Source organism: Ictidomys tridecemlineatus, chromosome 7 (genome assembly GCF_052094955.1).
Source record: "Ictidomys tridecemlineatus isolate mIctTri1 chromosome 7, mIctTri1.hap1, whole genome shotgun sequence".
NCBI classification, from domain to species: Eukaryota; Metazoa; Chordata; class Mammalia; order Rodentia; family Sciuridae; genus Ictidomys; species Ictidomys tridecemlineatus.
In genome coordinates, this window is record NC_135483.1 from 154,929,641 (window position 1) to 154,953,244 (window position 23,604).

Here is a 23,604-nt window from a genome sequence, read left to right on the forward strand (position 1 = left end):
AGGAATTTTACTTGTATATATAAAGCTTTTAGTTAAATAGCTAGACAAAGGAAGACATTTGGGAAAAACTAAACATGGAATAGTAAGTTTACATGCCATACCTGCAATAAAGTATAAAAGGTATATTTTTTAAGTGTCATTTATGATTTTTCACACTGGAAAATAATTCTAATGAACAAATTCAATAAAGTTTAATTTTCATTGGCCGTCTAACCAAAAAAGAAAAATCTCTTTAATGTAGATCTATGACATTTTTATTCAGATAGCAGACTCCATAAAAAAAAGTAATCACATTTCTGAATTTGAACACAAGAGAAATTTATCAAAGTATCGGATGAAGATGATTGGATGATGCTTCTGACAATCTTTTCTCCCAATATCTCTACCATGACCCAGTAAAAAAGCTTATGTTTATGACCATTTCAATAGTTACTGTATTTCCCCTCAAGCAGCAACCCTCTTATTCAAAAACAGAATATGCACAAGAGTTTGGTTTTGTTCTAGATATCTCCATGTAGATGATGTCATCTACATTGGCATATCTTGGTTTGTGCTCCCCACGACAAAAATATAAGGAAGCAAGTGTACTGTTGCCCATGCTTATAAAATTTATGGTGTCTGTATGTGTCTGTGTGTATATTAAAAATTGAGTGAATATCAAGTACCATGAATTAGGAGAAAGAGATGAAAAGAGATTTAAAAGACATGGTTTCCCTAAGGAAGAAATTTTTGAGCTGGGTCACTGTGAATTGACTTCCCTGAGTTGGTGTAAGATAGGAAGAATTTCATGTGCTCATGCATGGATGTGGACATGGTTAAGTTAACATGAAAATTAAATGCAGATGGCTTTGATGAGAGTTGAAATGCCCAGTATAGATTACAGAGATGAATTAAGGAATAATGGACTGAGTATTACGGTGTCAATAAACATCTTGATTATTTAGAAATATCTTAATACTGTAAACAAGCATATCTTTTCCTTCAGAAATTTATCAAAGATCTATAAATGGTGTTTACCCATCTTTAAAGTACATTTCAGAAATTACTCCTTAGGCAGACTCAGAAATATATTAAAAAATCTATGTTATTAGGACCTGTATAGAAATATATATATATATTTATATATATATATACACACACACTAAACTTTATACCAATGCAGGCAAAATGAGAATTTTTTCTTATACTCTTACTATTCCATGTGATAAACTCTTTCTTTTTCAGTTTTTTAGAAAGTCAAGACATGAAAAGTCTGAATTTTTCTCAAGAAAAATTTGTTCTAGCTTTCCCCAAACAGCATATAAATTGGAAATCTCACAAAAAAGCACTCAGACTTGCTAAAGAAATTTGTGAGAACTAGAAACTGCTGTAGATTAGTATCTAACTGTTAGGATTCCCTTCAAACATAGTTCAGATACTTAGTCCTTTGACAGGGTGGGTGGATGAGTGAAAAAAAGCAAACAGATGCATTTCTTCTAGCTAATCTCTTACAGTTCTCTATTTAAATTGAGTTAGGGTAGATTCTGGCAAAATCTCAATATCAAAATCTTCTAGGAAGATAAAGTTTGCAAAATTATTCATGCCTGAGAATGTTTCAGGCAATTTCTCAAAAATTTGCAGTTGTTAATGTTAAAAGGAGGAATAAACATACAGTGAGAATTCTCATACTATAAACACAAAGCAAAGCATTTCCATATATGTTCATAAGTTCACAAACGTGTATGTAAGGCTAAAGTATGTAACATACATAAGCAGATGCACACAAGCTCCAGATGTGCTATTTTTCTAACTCTGTGGGTTCTGTCCTCTATAAGAGAAAAAGAAATATTAATCATTTCTTTTACTGCTAAGGGGATGGGTGCTGCTCTCATATTTCAGAAAGGGGCTGGAAAGTGAGGGAAGCCAAACTTTTTCCTATTTAAGGCCAGAGCAAAGGAATCTCAGTGGCTGAGTTTTATGACGGGCCTGGTGCTGAAGGGCAGGGAACAACTGATGGTGCTACTTTGAACTGCTTTTCTTTTCTCCTTTTTGCACAAAGAGTCTCATGTCTGATATTTAGACATGATGAGCTTTGTGCAAAAGGGAACCTGGTTACTTCTCGCTCTGCTTCATCCCACTGTTATTTTGGCGCAACAGGAATCGGGTGAGTAGGTATTGATTCCAAGAAACTTTCTGAGGTTTTCGTCTTTATTTCTTACAAAGAAGTATAAAGGGGAAAATCAGCCTCCTGAAAGATTTCTCTATGAACTCTCAATTGTGACATGTTAACCTGAGCATAATTTTGCTTTTTACATTTGTTCAAAAGAATAACATCATGTTTGTATTTAGAAGTTCTCTATGCATAAAATAAAGATTTTCTTGTACTAACTTGTTTTCATGTTTAAGGTACTGGAAACTTTTAAAAATGGTTTTAAAAGGCTTTCCTCCTGGACTGTTAATGGCTTGGAATGCTTCCCTCTACAGTCTGGAAGTTATTGGTTTCTTGTAATAATTTTATGTTCTCCTTTGTATGCTGGATTCTTTGTAAGGATAGAATGTTGAGTATTGTTTCCTCAATAAGATAAGACACTTTAAAAATAGCATGCATTAAGACTAGTCTAAAGGAAGTTATTATGAATCACTGAAATAGTTTAATATATTTCTGTGAAGTGGTAACAACAGAATATCTGTCAATGTTCCTTAAATGGATTCAGAGAGGTAAAAAGTTTCAACGTTCCTGATTTTATTGTTTCAAGCACTTGAGTAGTTGATCAATCCATATCTTCTAATAGTTGATGGTTACAGATATAGTATTTTCCTGCATGTTCTGTATTTTGGCTGCACTCATATTAATGAAGAGAATACTCTAAAAAGTGTTTTCCACAGTAATGTTTTGACTTTTCTACAAACAAAGTAAAGACATTAAAGCTTGCCTTCAAAAAACAGATTGACTATATTTTTCCAATATTTGCATATAGAAAGTTTAGATATTTTAAACACTCATTATTTATGTGAAATGTTTTTGTAAGTTTGTATGTTCCTTATAGCCATGAAAATACTGAACCAATTAATTGAAATAACCACTTCGATATTAAACTTAAAGATAACTAGACAAAATCATTAGTTAACAAATTTTCTTTACATATAGACATGTTTATTTTTTAAGTTTATTTTTTAATCTATAGTTTTTGCGATTAGTGTATAAGAAAAATTGTTTTTGATTTGTGATAGCAAATATGTTTAGTATCTTCAAAATAATATATGCAAATGTGGGTGGAGGGAAATACCCAATGACAGTTCATTAGTTATATCATCCATGGCCACAGAAGAGGAGGAACACCCATATTCCTTGTTCCTTAGCCCCTCTCTCCCTTCCTTTTCCCTCCTCCTTGTCTCTCCACCCCTTTTGGCTCCTTAAGACATCCTCTGCCTTTTCCTTCCTCACTCATCACCCCACCCCCATCCTAGGCACAGCCCATCTCTCTTCATTGTTGCCTTCCCTTCCTCTCTCACTCCCTCCCTATCCCCATGAGAGCACTTCTTCCTCCATCTCTTCTCTCTCCTTGTCTCCTCATCCTTTCTCTCAAGCACTCCATTTTCTTTCCTTTCCTATCATTCCTCCCTTTCCCTTCCTATTCTGTTCCTCCTAGAAGATTCTACAAGTCTCAGTCCTCTCCTACGATAAGAAATAATTTATAGACCCCACCCCAATAAAGATTTTCACCTATTTTCTAAAGTTATTAATTTCTACTGATTTCTGGAGGAAACATCACAGAGTTCTCGCTCACTGACAAGACTACAAACTTGGGTTTGAGTTCAAAAGATCAGTTAACTATTTGTAATTACCTAGTGATTATAAGAGCTATGAGATATAAGCACTATGCTGTTTTCTTCTGAACTTTAGGAAGAAAAGGGGTGCTTGATGTGTACATTGTCTTCACATCACATAAGTTCTTTTTGTTCACCTCTTTACATTTGTGTGCTCTTAAAAGAAGATGGGAGGGACTTTGTTTAACTTCATTGTTTGTGTCATGAAAAAAAAGTTTAGATGCTTTAAGACACTGTGACTTATGTTTCTTATAGGTTTTATAAGAAAAACCTGCTGATGGATAAGCTTTGGGGAGGTTACAGGAGGTGGCTGAATACATAGCACACTGGGAGTACCCTGTAGCGCTGGGGTGGGGGTGTCTTGCAAATGCCCAGCTACACCAGGAACAGCACAGCGCTGAAGCACACGAACTGTGGTCTACTCTGAGGTTTTGGGAGCATTAAAAAAAAAAAAAAAAAAAAAAAAAAAAAAAAGTCTTCACAAAGAATTTTGGTCTTTTTACAAATTTGTGAAAGATTTATTTTATACATGTGCTTTATTCCAGCAATGGAAAAACGTGATCTGTTTTATATTTCCTGTGGTTTATAAACATGCCAAGCTTTGGGTGCAAACACGCGCCATCTAGCGGCTGATGGAGACACCACTTACATAACCAAAATCAGTATACAGGGAACTCAGCATTTTATAGTGAGATTTGAAAATATCATATGTGTGAATTTTAAGTATTAAACATTCTTTCTTAAATAGATGAAATGTTACCAATAAAATATAGCCAAATACACACAAACAATGGTGACAATATTTAAAGACATTGGAAATAAAATTTGTGGACCATTTCCACATTTTTACATTTGACTTTTTAAAAATATTTTTTCACTTTCAGAGACTCTGATGTAACCCTTTCTTGACATAAGTATTTTACTCACTGCTTATTAGATATGTAGATAGATGTAGAGATAAATATTACTAATTAATACTGTTTCATTCAGGCAGGGACAGAAACAGTTGTAATCCAGTGTGTTCTTTGAATTGTTAAATTTTTCTACAGTAATAATTTGACTAAAAGGAGTTGTGAACCTTTACATGTTTATATATTTCAAAAATAGAGATTCAGTTTCTCATTTCACATCATGATAATCTATTTTCCATTATGCTTAAAGAAAAAAATTGTAACTGGTCAGTTACCATTCAAGTTTTCTGACTTGTGCTGTCCCTATTATTAAACATACTTAACTAATGAAAAACAGAGTAGCATTAATTCACAAGAAACAATTGTACCTTAAAAGAACCTCTTTTTTTTTACATAATTGTTTTCAAATTTGTGTCATTCATCTCACATGGGTCTAGTACTTTAGTTGAGTTCATGAAATTAGGTAATGACAGAGTTAAGACTAGAACCAAAATCCTGTTAAACTTGGAGGACACAAAGCATAAATTTAAAATACCTGAACTCTCTTATTTTAGAAATTGTTTTCACTGAAGAGAGATACCAAAAAATAGTACATGGTCCTAAAAAATAGTTGAGCTAGTATATTTATAAAGGTGAAAAGGGATAGGTACTTCTATGTTTAGTATTTAACTTTGAACTGGTAAAACTGGTTTGTTTGTTTTTTTTTAAGAAGAGACTCGGAGTTTGTGCTTTAACCAGAAATTATCATGGTCCTGTGAAAAATGTACATTAGTAGTAAATAAAGAATTATTGAAAGAAAATTTTTGTGGGTTTTGCTCATGCATTTCTTTACTCCTTCCAGAATACTCAACATCAGATAATCTGAAGGCCTATATGTAAATAGGTATCTTTGCTTCAATTCGAAACATATAAAAGATCAAAGCCTCTGCAGCAATGCAGAGAAAGAAGGAAAGACTGAGAGAATAAAATGCCTTTTAACTAATTCAGATTCCTGGGTTGATGTCTTATTCATAGATTTATTTTTAAAAATTTCAACTCTTCTCTGTGATTTTACCAGAATTTTAGTTGAGACTAAAAGATAGTTCCTCATGAAAGCCACTATTCCACACCTACAGAGTCTTACGCCAAGTCTTGAGCTGTCACTCAGAGAAGAGTACCATCTATCAAAACTCCATGATTTCCACTGTGGATGTTGTTGCTTTTGTGCAGAGTTCCAAAGATTATGTAGCCAGTTCTTTCATTTTGTAACATCAAGTGATATCACCACCTTGAAGTGATTAAAGTGGATTGCTTATGAGCTAAAGCTTTAAAGATGAAAGATGTTATTACTTTTGCTAGACAAGGGGAACATTTGTAAAGTTTCCAGGTCTTCAATAAGTTTCTGGAAACATCTCAGTTAATTGTTTTCTATAAAACAGTTTCCCTAGGGACTTTTCTTTTTAGCTCAGTCCCATCATTTGCCACACTCAGAAAACTAAGTTGCAGGGTGTTTTTAAAAGTCCAGAATTTTCAACAGGGAAACTTTGCCTGTTTCATGTCAAGATGACAATGGAAAAAGTGAGTTCACTTTTCTTACACAAATCATTTGTGAACAGCAATTCAGAGAGTTATATTAACCACTAGAATTTCTGTCTGTGCCTAATGAAAACATAGCAGAAGTGGATTCCTTTCAGATTAGTAATAAAAGCCTTGTTTTTTTTCCATGACTGAGGTCAAACACTGCCATTTACATGCAGCCTTAATGAACAAAAGAGAAAAGTTCAAAGAGGACAAAAAGCTACCAAAAATAAAGGATCCAGAAATCCCTAAAAGTTAAATTTTCCTTGAAAACTAACCTTGAGAAATTACTGCTTTGGAAAATGGTATGTGTTTTCCTGAAACTCTTTCCATCCCCCTAATGGTATTTTGTTGTGGAGGATTACAAACAGATACTACAGTTCTTAAATAAATTAAAATCATAGAAACATTCTTTGGAGTTGTATGGTATGTTTTTTAATGTCAGAGTATCATTCAGAGGAGAATTATGATGAAGGTATATGTTCATTAACATGAACCACTTAGTAAGTAACTATATTTTCTGAAAATCAGCATCTTAGTAAGACATCCTGAATGTTTTTTCATTGGATGCAGAAACTTTGTCTATTTGTTATAGTTGTAATTGGAATCCTCCTTCTCTGTATGTAGTAAAATGGATGCTGTGCTTCTAAATCACATGTTGATCCTGTTGGTGGTCTGGATGCCATCAGGGTGGCCTTGGAGATATGACTTTTTTTCATAAGGTCAAGAGAAATAAACAATAGAATTTAACTCCAGATGCTTGTTTTGAGACCAGAGAGAAAAGACATTATTCAGAGAAATATTACCTCTCAAAAAATCTGCTTTTTAGACTCTTATTTTAACCTTGCAGGATTTATAAACCACATGGGACAGAGTTTTGAAGCTTTCCTATGTAATCCTTCCCAGTCTTTGAAAGCAGAAAAGGAATAGAATGCAATGGCTCAGATTATTGAATGTAAGAGAAAGCCTTCCTAGATTAAAACTTGATGATGTAACCTTGGAGAAATTACTTACCATTTGTTTCAGCTTCTTCATCTGTAAAGTCAGGGTTATTGCAGGACTCATCTCATAGGGACTTGAGAGAATTAAGTCAAAAGGATGTAAACCACTCAGAACAGTGCTTACAACATAGGAGATATTATAATATTCTGTCTGGTAATCCCAGTAGTAGTACTTGCAAGTAAAATGGTCTAAGAAAGAAATTACTTAGTGACTTAGTGGTAAGAAAGGTCAAATGTAAAATTTTTGTTATCAAAGTATAATTTAATTTTATATCAAAGTATAATTTAATTTGTCAACTGTAACAGAATAAATAGTATATTCTTCAATGCTTTCATATTTGACATTAAAATATTTTACAGATACAATTGCTGATGATTAGATATAAGATACTTTTAGATTTCTACTATCTATTTTTACTTTAGGCAGAATAAAAAATTAATCAACATAAGAAAATTCTATTAGAAACACAAAATTATATATCTATAAAGAATAAAGGAAACACCCAGAAATTATGATTCATAAAGTTTTGTTTCTTTTTTAAATTCTGATGGTGATAGAATAAGCAAAGTCTACCTTGCCCATGAAAAATATAATTTTTAGTTTGAAATTATCCATCTATATCATGTACATATTTTTTTCTTCAGAATTTTTCTGTTAACTCATCTAACATATATGAATATAATATGTAAAATAAATATGTAAGCAGCAAAATAATTTCATAAAAATGTATATTTTCCAAACACTTATGACATAATTTTAAAGAGAAATCAAACTTATTTTATTTAGAAACTATATGAACTCCAAACACTCACATTTATAAAATATTCAAAAGTAATGGGAAAAAAATGTTATGGTAATTTACATATCACATCTGTAATTTTTAGTTTTCCAGATTGCACAGTACCTTTTCCCAGATGAGAATTCAGTAAGAAGAGGAAAAAAAGTCACTCATTGCTCAAATTAAATTACCTATTTGTTAAGAAGCTTCATGGAATATTATTTTTACTTCAAAATGGTATTGAGATAAGCATACATTGCATTATATTTTAGTTCAGTTATAAGATTATTTCAAGTTAACATGATTTAATATTAGAAAAATGGAAACAAAAAAGTTGGAGGTTTAAGTCTATTGAAATACATAAAACTATGTTATTGACTTTATTTTTCTCTAAAGTTCCCAAACAGTGCTAGGAAAACAAAGAAGGTTAGAGTGAATTAAGATTAGAGTGAATCATTTTGTCTTATAATATAGATCTCTCAGTAAAGAGATGATTTAGTATAGTGCATCACTTGTGCAATTGCAGGTAAATTTATTTCAGAAACTTACTTTTGAATAAGGAATAGAAATATCAAGTGACATGAGAGGTGGAGTTTTAAATTGCCAAATGGAACAGGAAGACTATCTTTAAACAACAACATTAAAGGAAGTAATTGTAAAATCTATTACCTTGTCCAGTAATAAAAATTAGAATGTTTACATTTTATTCAATATTTTTTCAAAAAATATTCAACTTATCTTTTATCAAAGTTACTCTGACAATAACTAAGAAAATGAGATGACTTACTTCTGAATCTTATTTTCTATTCTATTTTTGAATAGTGTTAATAGCTACCAAAAGCATTTTATTCCACTTGAAGACAAAACATTCTTTTTCTTGGCTTTTCCATGATTTTTCCATGTACGGAGGGCCTAAGACATCTGTATAAGAGGTTGAGCTTTTGGTAGCCTGTATTACTAACCATATATAGTCAGGCACAGAAATGACAAATTAGAAAAAGCTGTGCAATTCTGAAAAGAAAGATGGCTCTCCTAAAGGCAATTTCTTGAAAGGTTTTAAGTAGAAACTTGTGGTTGAACATCAGCCCTTTCTCTGTTTCTCCATTACCTTTACAGTGGAAATTAAATGTTATGGTAGCAAGCAAGACTGTATTAATTTTTATGTTATTTTTTAAGCATGCCAAATTAATTTTTTTACTTAGAACAACATGACTTTCTAAAGCAAAACAAAGCATACACACATCATGTTAATTGTCATGAGCAGATCAAAAGAAAATGAACAGAGTTGATTTCCTAGAAGCTGAGAACAGAATGGTGGTTGCCAGGGGCTGGGAGAGGGGCAGGGGCCCAAGGAGAGGTGGTGAAGGGGAGATGAAGAAATGTTGACTGACCCATGGGTACTAAGCTGCAGTTTAATGAAATAGGGTGTCTATAGATAACAACAGTGCACTGTACATTTTTAAAGAACTAGAAAGAATTTTAGAAGTTTTCACCATAAACAAATGATAAATGTTTGAGGTAATAAATATACTTGATTTAAATTAATAATAAGATAATGCATACATGTATCAGAACATTAGATAGTACCCCATTGACATGTATAATTTCATGTTTTATCAATCTAAAATGAATTTGAAAATATGTTAAAAGAAGAAAACAATAAAAGTACTCTAAGATGATACTTATATTGAGGCTTAAATTTGGAAACGAGAAGTAAAATAATAATTTTTATTTATATAACACTTGTGTTTAACCTAATTATAACAAATACATTTAAATTTTTAGTCAATATTTGCCTCTTTTACTTAATAGTTTTCAGAACAAACAGAATATGCTATATTTCTACCAATATGAAAACACCCTCAATGACACATAAACACAGGATGATGCAAACATTGGATAAAATATGATTTATGCTGACTTCAAGACAAATTAAAAACAAAGGAAGAGAAGCTACTTAAAATATGAGTTGTTTAAACCTCTTTAGCTGTTATCTTCATGTGGCTTTAATATGCCATGGGTATTCCATAGCTATTTTGTATAACCCACTTACTATATTAAATGTAGCAAGATATTTCTGATCAAGAGAGAAAGAGCTGAAAGAATCCTAAGCACAATCTAGTAGTATTTGAAGGGTCTGGGTGTGGCATGAAATTCGGTTTTCATTGGAAAAATCTTGAGCTGAAAATAATCAGAAGGAACATTTTATATACAGTTGATACGGAGGTTTTAAAATCATCCACTTTAAGAAAAGGAAACCAATACAAAGATGGAAGAATGTACTTTTAAATCTTTTATCTCAAAATTTTCAGATTTTTTTTTCTGCAAACCAATGGACTTAGTTCTTAAAGATGTCAGTTTTGCATATAAAATAAATGAATAGAATGCCTAGCCCCTCTTATATTATCATTGTTTGTAAAATGAAAAAGATTATTGGGCTTCTTTTAAATGTTTTCCACAATATCATCCAATAGTCTTACTTTCCATCGTGGTAATAGTGGTAATAAGCATTTTGGCACTCAGCTTTTACAATCACTAAGAATAAAGAAATGTTTCTTTAAAAGTTTAGATACACCTTTCCCATGTTCTCATGTATCTGTTTTAAACATGGGGAAGGAATTGGAGTAACTTTTCTAAATAGATACTTTCTTCCTATTTAAAATTTCGATAAAACTACCATGTTGTTTTTTCTTTTCTTTCTTTTTTTTTTTTTTCATTTATGAACTCTAGCCCACTCTGAGAAGTTGTAACACAAAATAAGAATGGGTTTTTAAACTTCTAGAATTGACCAAGAACTTTCCAGGTGTTTCACAACTGTGACTAACTTTGTTTCTGCACAAATGTGTGGAAATGAGAAATAGAAGCAATTTCATACTCCACAGAGTTTGCAGATACAGAGATCCTCCATTTTGGTGAACTTTTAGCTTAACCTTTAGACTCAAAGTATTTATGAATCTAAATTATTACTTCAAAAAGGCAGATGATGCCGAAGATACAAGAACTCGAAAAGGTGATCTTTGGGACTGTGTATAGTGTCAGCGGTGAAATCTGAGGACTACTGAAAGCTCTTTTGGTCAGTAGGCAACAACACAACATGTAGTTTTAAAATAGATGCTTCCTCTGAACCATGCCTTCTTCAGACCACATTTAATGTCCTGGCTTTAAGAAAATAAAAATTTCACTGTCTCACAAAACTGAGAAAGTGCTCAACAGTATATTGTTTAAAACTGCTTTTTTAGATGTTTTAAAACTTATTATTATTTACTCAATTATTGGCAAACTGTCATAGTAATCTTCAAGAATTAAAGTTTGTATTTAACCACAATCCACAGATAATGCTTCAAGAATTGAGACCAGGTTTAATTTTGACAGTTTCTAAGCTGATTCATTGTTAATAGCAACTGAATCCAGGATCTTGCATATAATTAGGAATCGAGACTAAAATTTTGGTTGAGGCAAATGCTTTACCATTTTAAGCCACAAATACACATGGTCATGATTCATATTTTTCCCTTTTATTTCTACTTATTCCTTGCCAATATTTATTGTAAGAACATATCTCTCTTTCCCTCTCTTTCACTTCTCCTCCCTTTCTCTCTTCTCTCTCCCCCTCCTCTGCCATCACCACCACCACCACTTCCTTTTTGTGAATTGAGGACTTCTTTACATTCATATAGAGTATATAACATATTGCCATATAATATTGACCTACTAATGACAAACAGAGCTACCAGTGACATACAGTGCATGTAAGTTTTGTGAACGTCTTTCAGGAAATTTTGAAAGAGTTTTATACTGCCAAGATTAACTCATCTTTCCTATGAATTTCTCAACTAAGTTAATAAAATATAGAAGTTCTTTTGAATTAGTAACAAAATCATCTTCTTAATTTAATGCTCCCATCTACTGTTAAACCCAAGAATAACAATTTGGATAGAAAGCTTATTTTCAATTGAACAATTAATGAATAAATAATGTTTAAATGCTTGAAAGATATCCATGGAAAACATTTAAAAGGAGCCCAATAATATTTTTCATTTTAGTATAAATGAAATTAAAATTTCTGTTATTTTAAAATTGACTATTTTAAGGAAAATTTCCTTTGTTGTGTCAATTTATGTTAATTAGCAGATTTGGTGTTTTAAGCAATCTCTCCTAGTCTTAGCAAATGATGTAGGAAAGATATGATTTTCTAATGAAAGGGAGAATACATTTGTTCCAAACTATCTCTACTTTGGGTGTTGTCAATAGCCATGACTGCATAACAAAAATAACATTGTACCCTGTAATTTACTCTCTACCTTTAGAGGATGGCTGCACCTATCTCGGTCAGACCTATGCAGCTCGAGATGTCTGGAAGCCGGAACCATGCCAAGTATGTGTCTGTGACGCAGGATTTGTTCTCTGCGATGACATACTATGTGATGAGGAAGCTTTAGACTGCCCCAACCCAGAAATCCCATTTGGAGAATGTTGTGCAATTTGCCCACCGAGTCCAAGTCCTGTGAGTACCAAGAAATTTTGTACATCTTCAAGATTCTGGTTAAAATACATGAATAGCTTCTACATAAGAGCTTCAAAAGAAATTTAAGTTATGTCTGTCCAATAGTCATCCCAGTATTATAAGTAAATGGCAATTTAAAGCATTTAACATGGTTTAACAAACAAACATGTAAATTGTGATGTAGTTCTTGGAAAATTTTTTCTATGTCTTGTTAAATCTGTATCTTTTCCATTTACTAGACTACACGTCCTTCTCCTGGTCAAGGACGTCAAGGCCCCAAAGGAGATCGAGTAAGTAAACATTCTTCAGGGGAATAAATTCATGTTATGATAATTATTTTCCATGTCCTTTCCATGTCCTTTGCAGATTTGAACTTTAATTAGTCAGACTTTTTTCTTTAGTATTCCATATCTAAATAATGAGATCAAATGACAAACTAAAAATTCATAATTACTCATGTCAATATTCATATTGCCAAAAATTCATATAATGTCTTTATACATTATAATCAAATTATTCACAAATTTTGCATAAAAGGCATTTATTCATTAGAAAATATATCACTTTCACTGATTCCTAATGCCATAAAGCAGAGAAGCAAAAATATGATAATGATTCTTAATCACAGGATGTTTCACTCTTTTGATTACTTTTATCCTTAATTTTTTTAGGGCCCTCCTGGTATTCCTGGGAGAAATGGTGAACCTGGTATCCCAGGGCAACCAGGTTCCCCTGGTTCTCCTGGCTCCCCTGGAATCTGTGAACCATGTCCTGGTGGTCAGGTAATGAACTATAGGACTAAAGATTCTCCTTAAAACAGAACCTAGTTTAGGAAAAAATAGAAAATCTTTATGTTTAGGAAAAATTAGAAAATCTTTATGAGTTTTAAAAAGAGTTTTCCAAAAAGCAATTCAGCAAGAAGCAAATAATATTGTCTAACTTATTCTTATCCTGGTAACCAAATAGAACCTATCTCTAGACCTGGAACAAAAATTAAAATAAGTTTCAAAAAATTCAATAAGAATATGATCATTTCTAATATTAGTTTTTTTTCCCCCCTGTAACAATGCTTAATTTGGGATACAACTATTAGGTGTATCTAACCATATATCCAGAGATATAAATTGTATTTGTTTCATTAACTGTTTAGAAAAGTAATTTGACTTAACCAGTTTCCAGTACAAAATGAGAAGTTTGGATTTTATAATCTCAAGATTCTTTAAACTTCAAGTCTATGATTCTACGCAATGCTATAGATATTGCTTAGTAATAATGGTTTAAATGAGAGTATTTAAGATCGAATTTGGGCATTAACATTGAATCTGTATTTAACAATTTAGTTGAAATATTCATGCATTATACAAGCAAGTGTTTTGTAGTATGTCTAATATCTAAAGTTATAGAGAAACAGGACAAACAAGATAATACCACCTCTGTTGGCATGCAGAAGCCTTCTACCAGTGAAGAGTAGCTGTTGCCTGAACTTCTTCAAAGTGCTTTTGAAAATAACTTGTGATCTATTTGTTAAAGTGAGCATGTTTCTCTAATCTCCGCCACAGAACTATTCTCCCCAGTATGACTCTTATGACGTCAAGGCTGGAGGTTTAGGAGCAGGAGCTGGCTTTCCTGGTCCAGCTGTAAGTATAAATATTTCTCAGCATTTTAGAGTATTGTTTACCCTTCCAGTTTCTTAAATTTCAAATAATGTTCTAAAAATCTGGTATTTTGTGAACTTTTACAAAGTAGCTTATCCTATTTTAAGGTTGTGAAAGAAGATGTTACATTATCTTGTTTCTTCTCTCAGTTTTTCCTCATATATTTTCCTGCCAGGCCTGTAATTCCACTTCCTATATGACCACCTGAATGGGTAGGGGGTTCACCTGCTTACATGCTTCATGCTTGGGGCTCACACATTTTCTAACTTATTAGAAGTTGTCACATTTTGCTTCCACTTTTCATCTTTCTCACCCAAATTTTCAGTCTTATTTTTATATCTTTCATTCATTAAAGATTACTTTCTAGATAATAGTACGAGTAATGACTGTTCAATATCTCAATCTGCCTTGCCTCCAATTCTCAAAATCAAATAGAAATGTTACCAGAATTCATTGATTCTTTATACTGTACCTTAAATAATAATTATGTATGTGTACCTGAAGGACTTCCTCCAAGTAAATGACTTAGAGTTTTAATAGAAGAAAACAGCAAAAAGCTTTGAAACCTGGGCATGCATACACGATAACATACATGGTAACCCACAAAAAATGACCTTTGTTTAGAATAGCCTTTCAGGAGGATCAGTAATAGAGAAGGTTATGATTGTCATTGCAAGTATCTACCACAGGAGAGTAAATGGAATATGGCACTGAATTCTCTGGGATTGTAGAGGACTGCTGTCCAAATCACTGGACCTCATATCATGACTTCCAAAGCAAGAAAACACAAACTTTTTACTGATCCAAATGTCCTTTCTTTAAAAAAGGCCCTTTTAGTGGGTAGAAAGTAAGTTGCAAAAAGAATTTTTTACAAATCTGTAAAGTTTTAATGGCTGTGACTTTTTTTGTATTTTTCAAAGCCACAAGGAGAATTTATGTGACATTACATCTTAGCTAAATTTGCATTATGAATCCTATTATTTTAATTGGGTCTATAAAGTTAAATAAAACTACCACTTATGGACACTCCAGAAAAATGATTACAAGAAAAATTTTAATTGAAAACTGTTGTTTTATAAATTTATTATCATTATTTAGAAACAGCATACTACAGAATTGGTTTTTTAGTTTAGCTTTTATTTCTAAATGATGATGATCCATTTGTTGTAATTTTACAAATTATTGTTTTACCATGTGTGATGATTCTCATATGCACATCTAAATCTCCATATCAATGCAACTCTGTGATATCTATACCAATAGATACTTATGAGGTTTGAGGTTGACTTACATTATTATTTTAGAAACTCAGATCATAGGACTTATAGTATGCAGATAAATATTTTCCCACACTGAGTTTGCCTACTAGATAAGAAATTGCATCCTCACTGATGCAGTGTCAATCAAACACTGCAGGGATTCTCATAGCATTTTGTACTCATTTTTCTAGCTTTTGAATTCCCTTCTTTAAAGATAAAATTTAACATTTTATAAGATTTATTAATAACTTTATGGGTTCTGGGATAATTTCATCTGCAGTAATGTTTTCTTTTTAAGATCTTCTTTGAATATCTCATAAATGTATCTATATTAGTGAAGAGTTAACATATAATGAGATACAGTTGTTTGCATTTAAAAAAAATACCAGCATTCTATCTAAATAGTCATGTCTCTGAAGAACATGTACAGTGTACTTCATACTAATTTACTTTATATTTGCATTCAAATTTATATTTCAGGGTCCTCCAGGCCCTCCTGGCCCCCCCGGTGCATCTGGTCATCCTGGTTCCCCTGTAAGTATGGCACTGGGGCTTTCTGCTTCATGGATGTACAAATTAATGTAGAACCTGCTATCATTTAGTTATTTTAGCATGCACAATCCTAATTAAAGGAAGTTTCAACCAATAAACTGACTATTTTTTTAAGTGACAGAATTCCAGATTTGATTCCTTTACACAAATAGTTACTAGCTATTAAAAACTTGGTAAAATTAAATCACGTGTTTTATTGTCTATAATATGACTTTGAGTTTAAAACAATTTAGTTTCAATGGAATGATATGAATGGAATGGAATATATTATCTTCATATTCTATTCTGAAAATAAAAGTTTGGTTTCAGTACTTATAAACTGGAATAAACTTGTTGACTGCACTCCCAAATCCATATTTCCTACTATCTTCAAAATGCAAATGGCTAATATGAAGATTTTGTTATTTTAAAAATATTTACTTTTTAATTATTCACCAGGGTTCGCCAGGATACCAAGGTCCCCCCGGTGAACCAGGGCAAGCTGGTCCTGCAGTAAGTAACAACTAAAGCTATATTTAATAAATTGACAACACAAGGTAGACAACCAATTTCTATAGGGAAAGTCTCTTCGTTTTCTAAAATAGCCAAGGATCTCTATATAGTGAAGATTACATTTATGTTTAAGTTTTACACAATAAATAACATTTTTATGGTATTTGAATTGGTTTCAAAATTTTTAGGGATTCTTTGGTTAATTATCAAAATTGTCCACTTCATAGAGTAAATCTCTTAAATACAGATTTCATTTCTTGTAACGACTCAGTTCACCTATATATCTACTCTATTGGTATGCATGTACATATACATATTTATATAATAGGAATTAGCATAAAGAGTCTTCCAGAGGATATAGTATGTAAATAAACAAGAAGTGAAGCTATCTTAATATTTCAAAATATTAAGAAATATCTGCATATTTAGATATATTCATTATCTCAACAAATGTAAAAGAACATTTGAATATACAAATGCATGCACATAGCATAAAATATAGATACAGGGGACTTAATTTTCATTAAAATAAATTTAATTAAAAGTAAAAAATTGTATAGAATAGATCTATAATACTAGCTCAGTAAGTATAAGTTTCATGATGAGAATCATTGAAAGGATTTTCAAAATGGTAATCCTTTCTAGGAGGCACATAATGGGTTATAATAAACTGTAACAGAAAAGTTTATAAAAATGTTTTTTATTTTCTTATTTTAGGGCCCTCCAGGACCTCCTGGTGCTATAGGTCCATCTGGTCCTGCTGGAAAAGATGTAAGTGTTTAAGGACTGGATGTGGATACAGCAAAATTCTATTTGGAGTGTTCTAAACAGCATATGCCATATAGCAGAATCTCAGAGGGAATAACATTATTTAAAATTTTATGTCTTAACAACATTTTAGCTCATAAGGGGTTGAGAATTTATACTATATTTACATAGTTATACATATCATTTGTTGAATTCTAAACTAATAGAACTCCAAATGTACTTCCTAACTATAAAGAAGACTTATCCAGTGAATATATCATTTAAATGAAGGAGGTGTGATTTTCTTATGTGTGCCTCTTGTCATGAAAAAAATTGATAACAGTATTTTATTAGCTGTAAGATTCATCGATACCTTAATACTATGCCATTCTTTCTTCTAATTTCCAATGATAAATTCTTCTCACTAGGTTGAGGCAGGGGCATATCTCAGTGATGAGAGGCACCTGCATCATCTCTTTATAAGTTTATATCAGGGTAGGAGAAGTCCTCCTCAATCCTTCTACTAATAAATAACTCTGTGAGTTTTAGTGAGTTCTTCATGCAAATTAATCAGACCACTTGTTGTTTACAGTGTATTTTCTCATACAGGACTCTCATGTACTCTATTTCTCCATCTAGGGAGAGTCAGGAAGACCCGGACGACCCGGAGAGCGAGGATTGCCTGGACCTCCCGTAAGTCTGATAAATTAATCATAATTAGCTTAGCTTGAAAATTATTACATGGCTAAATTGAATTAATAAAAAAATAGAAAACATTTTGCTACTTAGCTGATTCTATCTGAAGGTTTGTTGATATTTTTTCTCATGTGCTACTTCTAGGGTATTAAAGGCCCGGCTGGCATGCCTGGATTCCCTGGTATGAAAGGACACAGAGTAAGTAGAATTTCTATATTACCTATGGGGTGCTCCATTTGGTTGTGTTTACTTACTTGCCTAACCAATTTTAGTGGACAATTCATTTTTTACCAAAAGTAGTTGATTCTGACAATTAGGTGATTTGATGTTTGTAAAATACTAACAAACTTATTTGTTAATCAAACTAAGAATTTTATGCAAATGATGGAGTTGATTGGAAGTGTATGGAAAGGCTTGGTTAAGAATAATTTACTTTTCTTACTATAACTGTCATAAAAAATTGAAGATATATTATTATTTAGTCAATATAAATTGAATTGGGCCTTTAGCCTATGAATGCATTAGATAGATTCAACCAAGTCTAAAATTCTATGAACTAATGGGAATAAAATCAACACTAGTGTTTCAGTCTATAGTAAAGTCAACATTCTAAAATCAGATGAAATGGTACTTTCTAGTTTCATTTTTTTTTTTTGCTGTAAAATCAAATATCTTCAACCCATTTAAATTTTTATATTATTTAAATTAATGTTGTAAAGAGTGCTATGTAGTAAAAGCTAATAATACAAATTTAATGTAAAGTTTACCAATCATTCTGGATTGCAAATAAGTTTAATATGTTTATTTTTATATATTTCATAGGGCTTTGATGGACGAAATGGAGAAAAGGGTGAAACAGGTGCTCCTGGATTGAAGGTAAACTGTATTTCCATATGATCATTTTCATCTGATCAAATCCTATTTTTATAAGTAAATCAATTTAAATTTTAAAGCAATTATATTGTGGAGCTTAATTTTTCTGAAATTTATCAGAATTTTACATGTTAGGAGCTGAATAATAGTGACTATTTGAGATACTCTATTAAAGTTTCCATGAAACAGGGCTTGAAAAGTCTGGATTAAAATGGTTGAACATTGCAGTGTAACTCATTCATTACTTATGTTTAGTCTTTGTTCTTTTAAAATGCAGAAACTGAAATTACTGATAAAATAAAATGCTAACGAACATTTGATATCATTAAGATACTTCTTTTTCTTAGGTTTATTATATTTTCCATACCATATTTTTTTAAATAAAAGATCCTCTTTCTGTTGTATGCAATGTTGACATATTTTATGTGCCTCTAGGGTGAAAACGGTCTTCCAGGTGAAAATGGAGCTCCTGGACCCATGGTAATTATGTTTCATAATAAAATTCTCATGATTACTATCAACCTCCACCTAACCCTAAACTTGCTTTTCTCCCTCCCAACTGTTGTTATGCATGTCAACTTTAAAGTAAGATCGCATTTTCAATTTCACTCTGCAGGGTCCAAGAGGGGCTCCTGGTGAGAGAGGACGGCCAGGACTTCCTGGAGCTGCAGTGAGTATCCCTAAAAGCACAACCCAATTATATGCCAGAAAGGACAGATAAGAGTCTCAGGTAGTCACACTGTGCAAATCTTCAGAAAAATATCTTTTCTGCAAGACTATATCAAAGTCAAACCAAGTAAATTTCTGGCTATAATTACATGAAAGTGAGTAAGATTTTGACAACTATTTTATCTGTTGATAGTATTTCTTTTCAAGATGACTTTGCATATGTCATGAGACCATTATATATGAATTCAGTTCTGAAAACACAGAATCTAATCCTTCTACATTTGATCAACACTATACATATCAGAATTGTAGCAACTTGACCATAAAAATATATAATTAGTAAGTAGATTTTAATATACTTGAGGAAATCTCAACTCTCTTGAACTTGAACTTAAATGTTATTTGTCATCAGTTTTTCATAATTAAGAATATATTTGACTTGAACTTTTCTTTTTAGGGGGCTCGAGGTAACGATGGTGCTCGAGGTAGCGACGGTCAACCAGTAAGTAACTGTGCATAAGCCTGATTTGCTCAAGGGTAACCATATATTCTGAACTGTAGAATATTTCATAATTAATATATATAAAATAATTCATATATTCAATTCTAATTGCCTATTTTTATAATGTAGCTAATCAATTTTTTGGTAGACCCTATACTCAACATTAGATATGTAATCATCTGATTCAAACTGACACTGAGCTCAGAAACAAAATCTAGGTTCTGACACATCTGTTATACTTACTGAATTGCTAACATCTATATGGTCCTTACAATGTTGGCTAATATTCAATATGGGAGATGACATTTGAAAGAGCCCTACAAAAATGCATAACAACATTACCTTCAATTTGTAAATGAGAGCACCAAAGCTCAAGCCTAATTAACCTACAGAAAGTCACAGAACTTATGGCAAAAGTGGGGAGAAATCCAGATTTCCTAACTCTTCAGATTTCCACTCTTCTTATTGTGCCATGTTTCTCTACAGAACATTCCTCCATCGATAATGAATACTGCTTTTATTTACATAAGTGTATTCTGTATTTTATATGTGCTCACTTATTACTTACTTGGAGTATTAGGTTTCATTTGTTTGATTAAGAGCTCTTGAAATTTTATTTACTTTTTTTCAGGGCCCTCCTGGTCCCCCAGGAACTGCAGGATTCCCTGGATCCCCTGGTGCTAAGGTAAGCTTGTATTTCTATAGAAGAATATGAAAATATCTTGGAGACAACAAAAAAACATTAAATTGCTTCTTGCAAATGATTTAATTAGTCAAATGGATCGCTTTTGTCTATGTAGAATTTTAAAGCTCTATTCATGACTATATACCCATAGCATTCAGCTATCCTGATACCTCTTCCATCATCTTGTCCCATCATCTTTCAGGGAAACAAAACACAGTCACATATTTACCCTATTTCTCTGCCTTTGTGGTTAATGAATTTTTTCTTTAACTATAGTATGTAGTCATAGTACTACAGCTTTGGGATGATGGTTTTAAACAGGGTCAAAGTGTGAACTAAGCAATTAGGAGTGGCAAACAAAATTGACTACTTAGGGTTTTATCTCTTAGGGTGAAGTTGGACCTGCAGGATCCCCTGGTTCAAATGGCTCCCCTGGACAAAGAGGAGAACCTGGACCTCAGGGACATGCTGGTGCTCAAGGTCCTCCTGTAAGTAGTGAATATGGCCACTGTGAGGAAGAATGCTGCTACACTGCTTGCAGAGGCATATCTTTCAATGTTGCCAGCAATTAGAAAAAAGTTGCTGAATGCTCTGCAGTGATTCTACTGTGATAAATACTGATCGGATTAGTAGTTAAAATGGTAGCTTTGAGGTTTGAACTACTCTAGAATGCATAAATTTCAAGTTTATATAACCCAGATAGGTTGGAATGGGTAGGATAATCATCTGACGTTTTGAAGAATGTGCCCTAAACTAATAATCAATCAAAAAAATTTAAAAAATAACAAAACCAAACACTTCTCCTACTTATGTATTTTTCATATAATTTAGAAAAAGTATATATTATCTCTAATTTATTTAAATATTTTGGGGAACCACCTAATCTCTACAAAGTGTAATGACTGGTGATAAGTATATTTTAAAAACAAATGAACAACTCTAACTGTATGTGAACTATTTTCATTATTATTAATATGCTTCATTTGTGCATCCTCTAGGGCCCTCCTGGGAATGCTGGGAGTCCTGGTGGTAAAGGTGAAATGGTAAGTTTCCTCACCCCAACATACACATAATTCACTAGCAACTCATACACATACAGATTACATTTGTGATACTTAAGTGAGATATTCAGGAGGGAAACCTCATGTTTGGCTAATATTTATGTTCTTGGGTTGTTCTTAGGGTCCTGCTGGCATTCCTGGAGCTCCTGGGTTAATGGGAGCCCGGGGTCCTCCAGGACCACCTGGTGCTAATGGTGCTCCTGGACAGCGAGGTGGTGCGGTAAGTGGCCTTTTTTTCTCCCCTCTGTTGCCTAAAAGGTGTGGCTTAATTCTCACAATAAAAATATTAATCATGATTTTTTTTTTGCCCCTATTCAGTTGAATGATGATGATGATGATTTTGTTATGACTCCTTCCTGTATCTTAATCTAGATTTTGTTTCACTTTAGGGTGAACCTGGTAAGAATGGTGCCAAAGGAGAGCCAGGACCACGTGGTGAACGTGTAAGTACTACCACAACAGATTTGGTTATTTCTTGGAGAACCAGCACATAATTAGCAAGTAAATAGGTAAAAATTTTGCAACTAAATTTAGTCATCAATCTTTTACTTTGGCATCATTTTTTTAGGGAGAAGCTGGTTCCCCAGGCATTCCAGGACAAAAGGGTGAAGATGGCAAAGATGGATCACCTGGCGAACCTGGTGCAAATGGAATACCAGGAGCTGCAGGAGAAAGGGTGGGTTTTCCACTGGTCATCTGTAAGAGGCAGCCACTGTTTTTCTGATGTTGAATATTCAATCCTAAATATTGTTTAAAGCCTTTTATAGCATGACACTATCTATATTGCCACTCAGGAATTATGAAAAAGTTTTAATCCCTATGACAAAAATATTTGACTTTCATTATTTCCAGGGTGCCCCTGGATTCCGAGGACCTGCCGGACCAAATGGCATTCCAGGAGAAAAGGTAGATAACTTTGGTATTTATTTTCCTAAAGTCTAGTACTAGTACTATAAATAAGTAATTCTTCAATATATAGCTTCCCACCAGTGAAAACCTAAATCTCTGAAAGGCAATGAATTTTAAAAATTCCAATGTAAAACTTGAAATGCAAAAGCCACTTTCCTGGCTTTGCAATTAAAGAATGTCACTTAATCTTAATCCGAATATTTTAACTTAACTGTGAGTTGGAACTCACTTAGCACCATAGCAAAAATGAGATAAAATAAAATACCTGAAAATCCTTTGAAAGCTCTAAAGTAATATGAAAAAAATGATTTCATATCTTTAGAGATACTTGACTTTAAGTGTATGGAAGTATATCGTTAAGCCAAATAAATATTGTTTGTTTTAAAGATGTTATATTCATCATAGTTTTAAAAAAATGTTTTTCAATATGGTAATTCATGCTAAAATAACTGCTTTTCTGAAGAAGATGTCAGCAACATATTAGCCAAATAAGTTCTATAATTACAATTTAAATATTGTTCATGTCTAGGCTAATGAAGGCTCTTCTAAAAGTTTGTTAATTTATTTCACTATTTAGGGTCCTGCTGGGGAACGTGGTGGTCCAGGCCCTGCAGGTCCCAGAGGAGCAGCTGGAGAACCTGGCCGAGATGGTGCCCCAGGAAGTCCAGGAATGAGGGTAGGGATTTGTTGGAGTGACATTTTAACTTGGTCAAAAGATAGGCAAGATAAATGAATTTTTGTAAAGCTCAAGTCAAAACAAAACAAAATTCTTTTAAGGAAATTAAGGCCAGGGCAGATTAAGAAAGAATAGAAAATGAAACACTTAGATGCTTTATAGAAAGAAAAAAGACAAAGTGTCAAATATGAGGCCATGTATATAAGTTGAAATATCTGAATTGTATAAACAGGTTGTGTTGTATTTTTTAAAAAGTTTATTTTAAATCA

At 32.5% G+C, this 23,604-nt stretch overlaps 1 protein-coding gene across 1 annotated transcript in view; it reads left to right on the plus strand.

Moving 5' to 3' along the window:
- The first annotated feature begins 1,939 nt into the window (after nt 1-1,939).
- Nucleotides 1,940-23,604, plus strand: part of Col3a1 (collagen type III alpha 1 chain) — a 38,120-nt gene continuing 16,455 nt past the window's right edge. The window contains exons 1-22 of the mRNA XM_005324388.5: nt 1,940-2,143; nt 12,363-12,559; nt 12,799-12,849; nt 13,231-13,341; nt 14,119-14,196; nt 15,954-16,007; nt 16,464-16,517; nt 17,235-17,288; nt 17,904-17,957; nt 18,105-18,158; nt 18,783-18,836; nt 19,269-19,313; nt 19,450-19,503; nt 19,960-20,004; nt 20,636-20,689; nt 21,079-21,177; nt 21,688-21,732; nt 21,872-21,970; nt 22,140-22,193; nt 22,319-22,426; nt 22,603-22,656; nt 23,237-23,335. Of these exons, the coding sequence (XP_005324445.2) occupies nt 2,062-2,143; nt 12,363-12,559; nt 12,799-12,849; nt 13,231-13,341; nt 14,119-14,196; nt 15,954-16,007; nt 16,464-16,517; nt 17,235-17,288; nt 17,904-17,957; nt 18,105-18,158; nt 18,783-18,836; nt 19,269-19,313; nt 19,450-19,503; nt 19,960-20,004; nt 20,636-20,689; nt 21,079-21,177; nt 21,688-21,732; nt 21,872-21,970; nt 22,140-22,193; nt 22,319-22,426; nt 22,603-22,656; nt 23,237-23,335 (1,599 nt within the window). The 5' untranslated portion in view covers nt 1,940-2,061. The remainder of the gene's footprint in view (nt 2,144-12,362; nt 12,560-12,798; nt 12,850-13,230; nt 13,342-14,118; nt 14,197-15,953; nt 16,008-16,463; nt 16,518-17,234; nt 17,289-17,903; nt 17,958-18,104; nt 18,159-18,782; nt 18,837-19,268; nt 19,314-19,449; nt 19,504-19,959; nt 20,005-20,635; nt 20,690-21,078; nt 21,178-21,687; nt 21,733-21,871; nt 21,971-22,139; nt 22,194-22,318; nt 22,427-22,602; nt 22,657-23,236; nt 23,336-23,604) is intronic.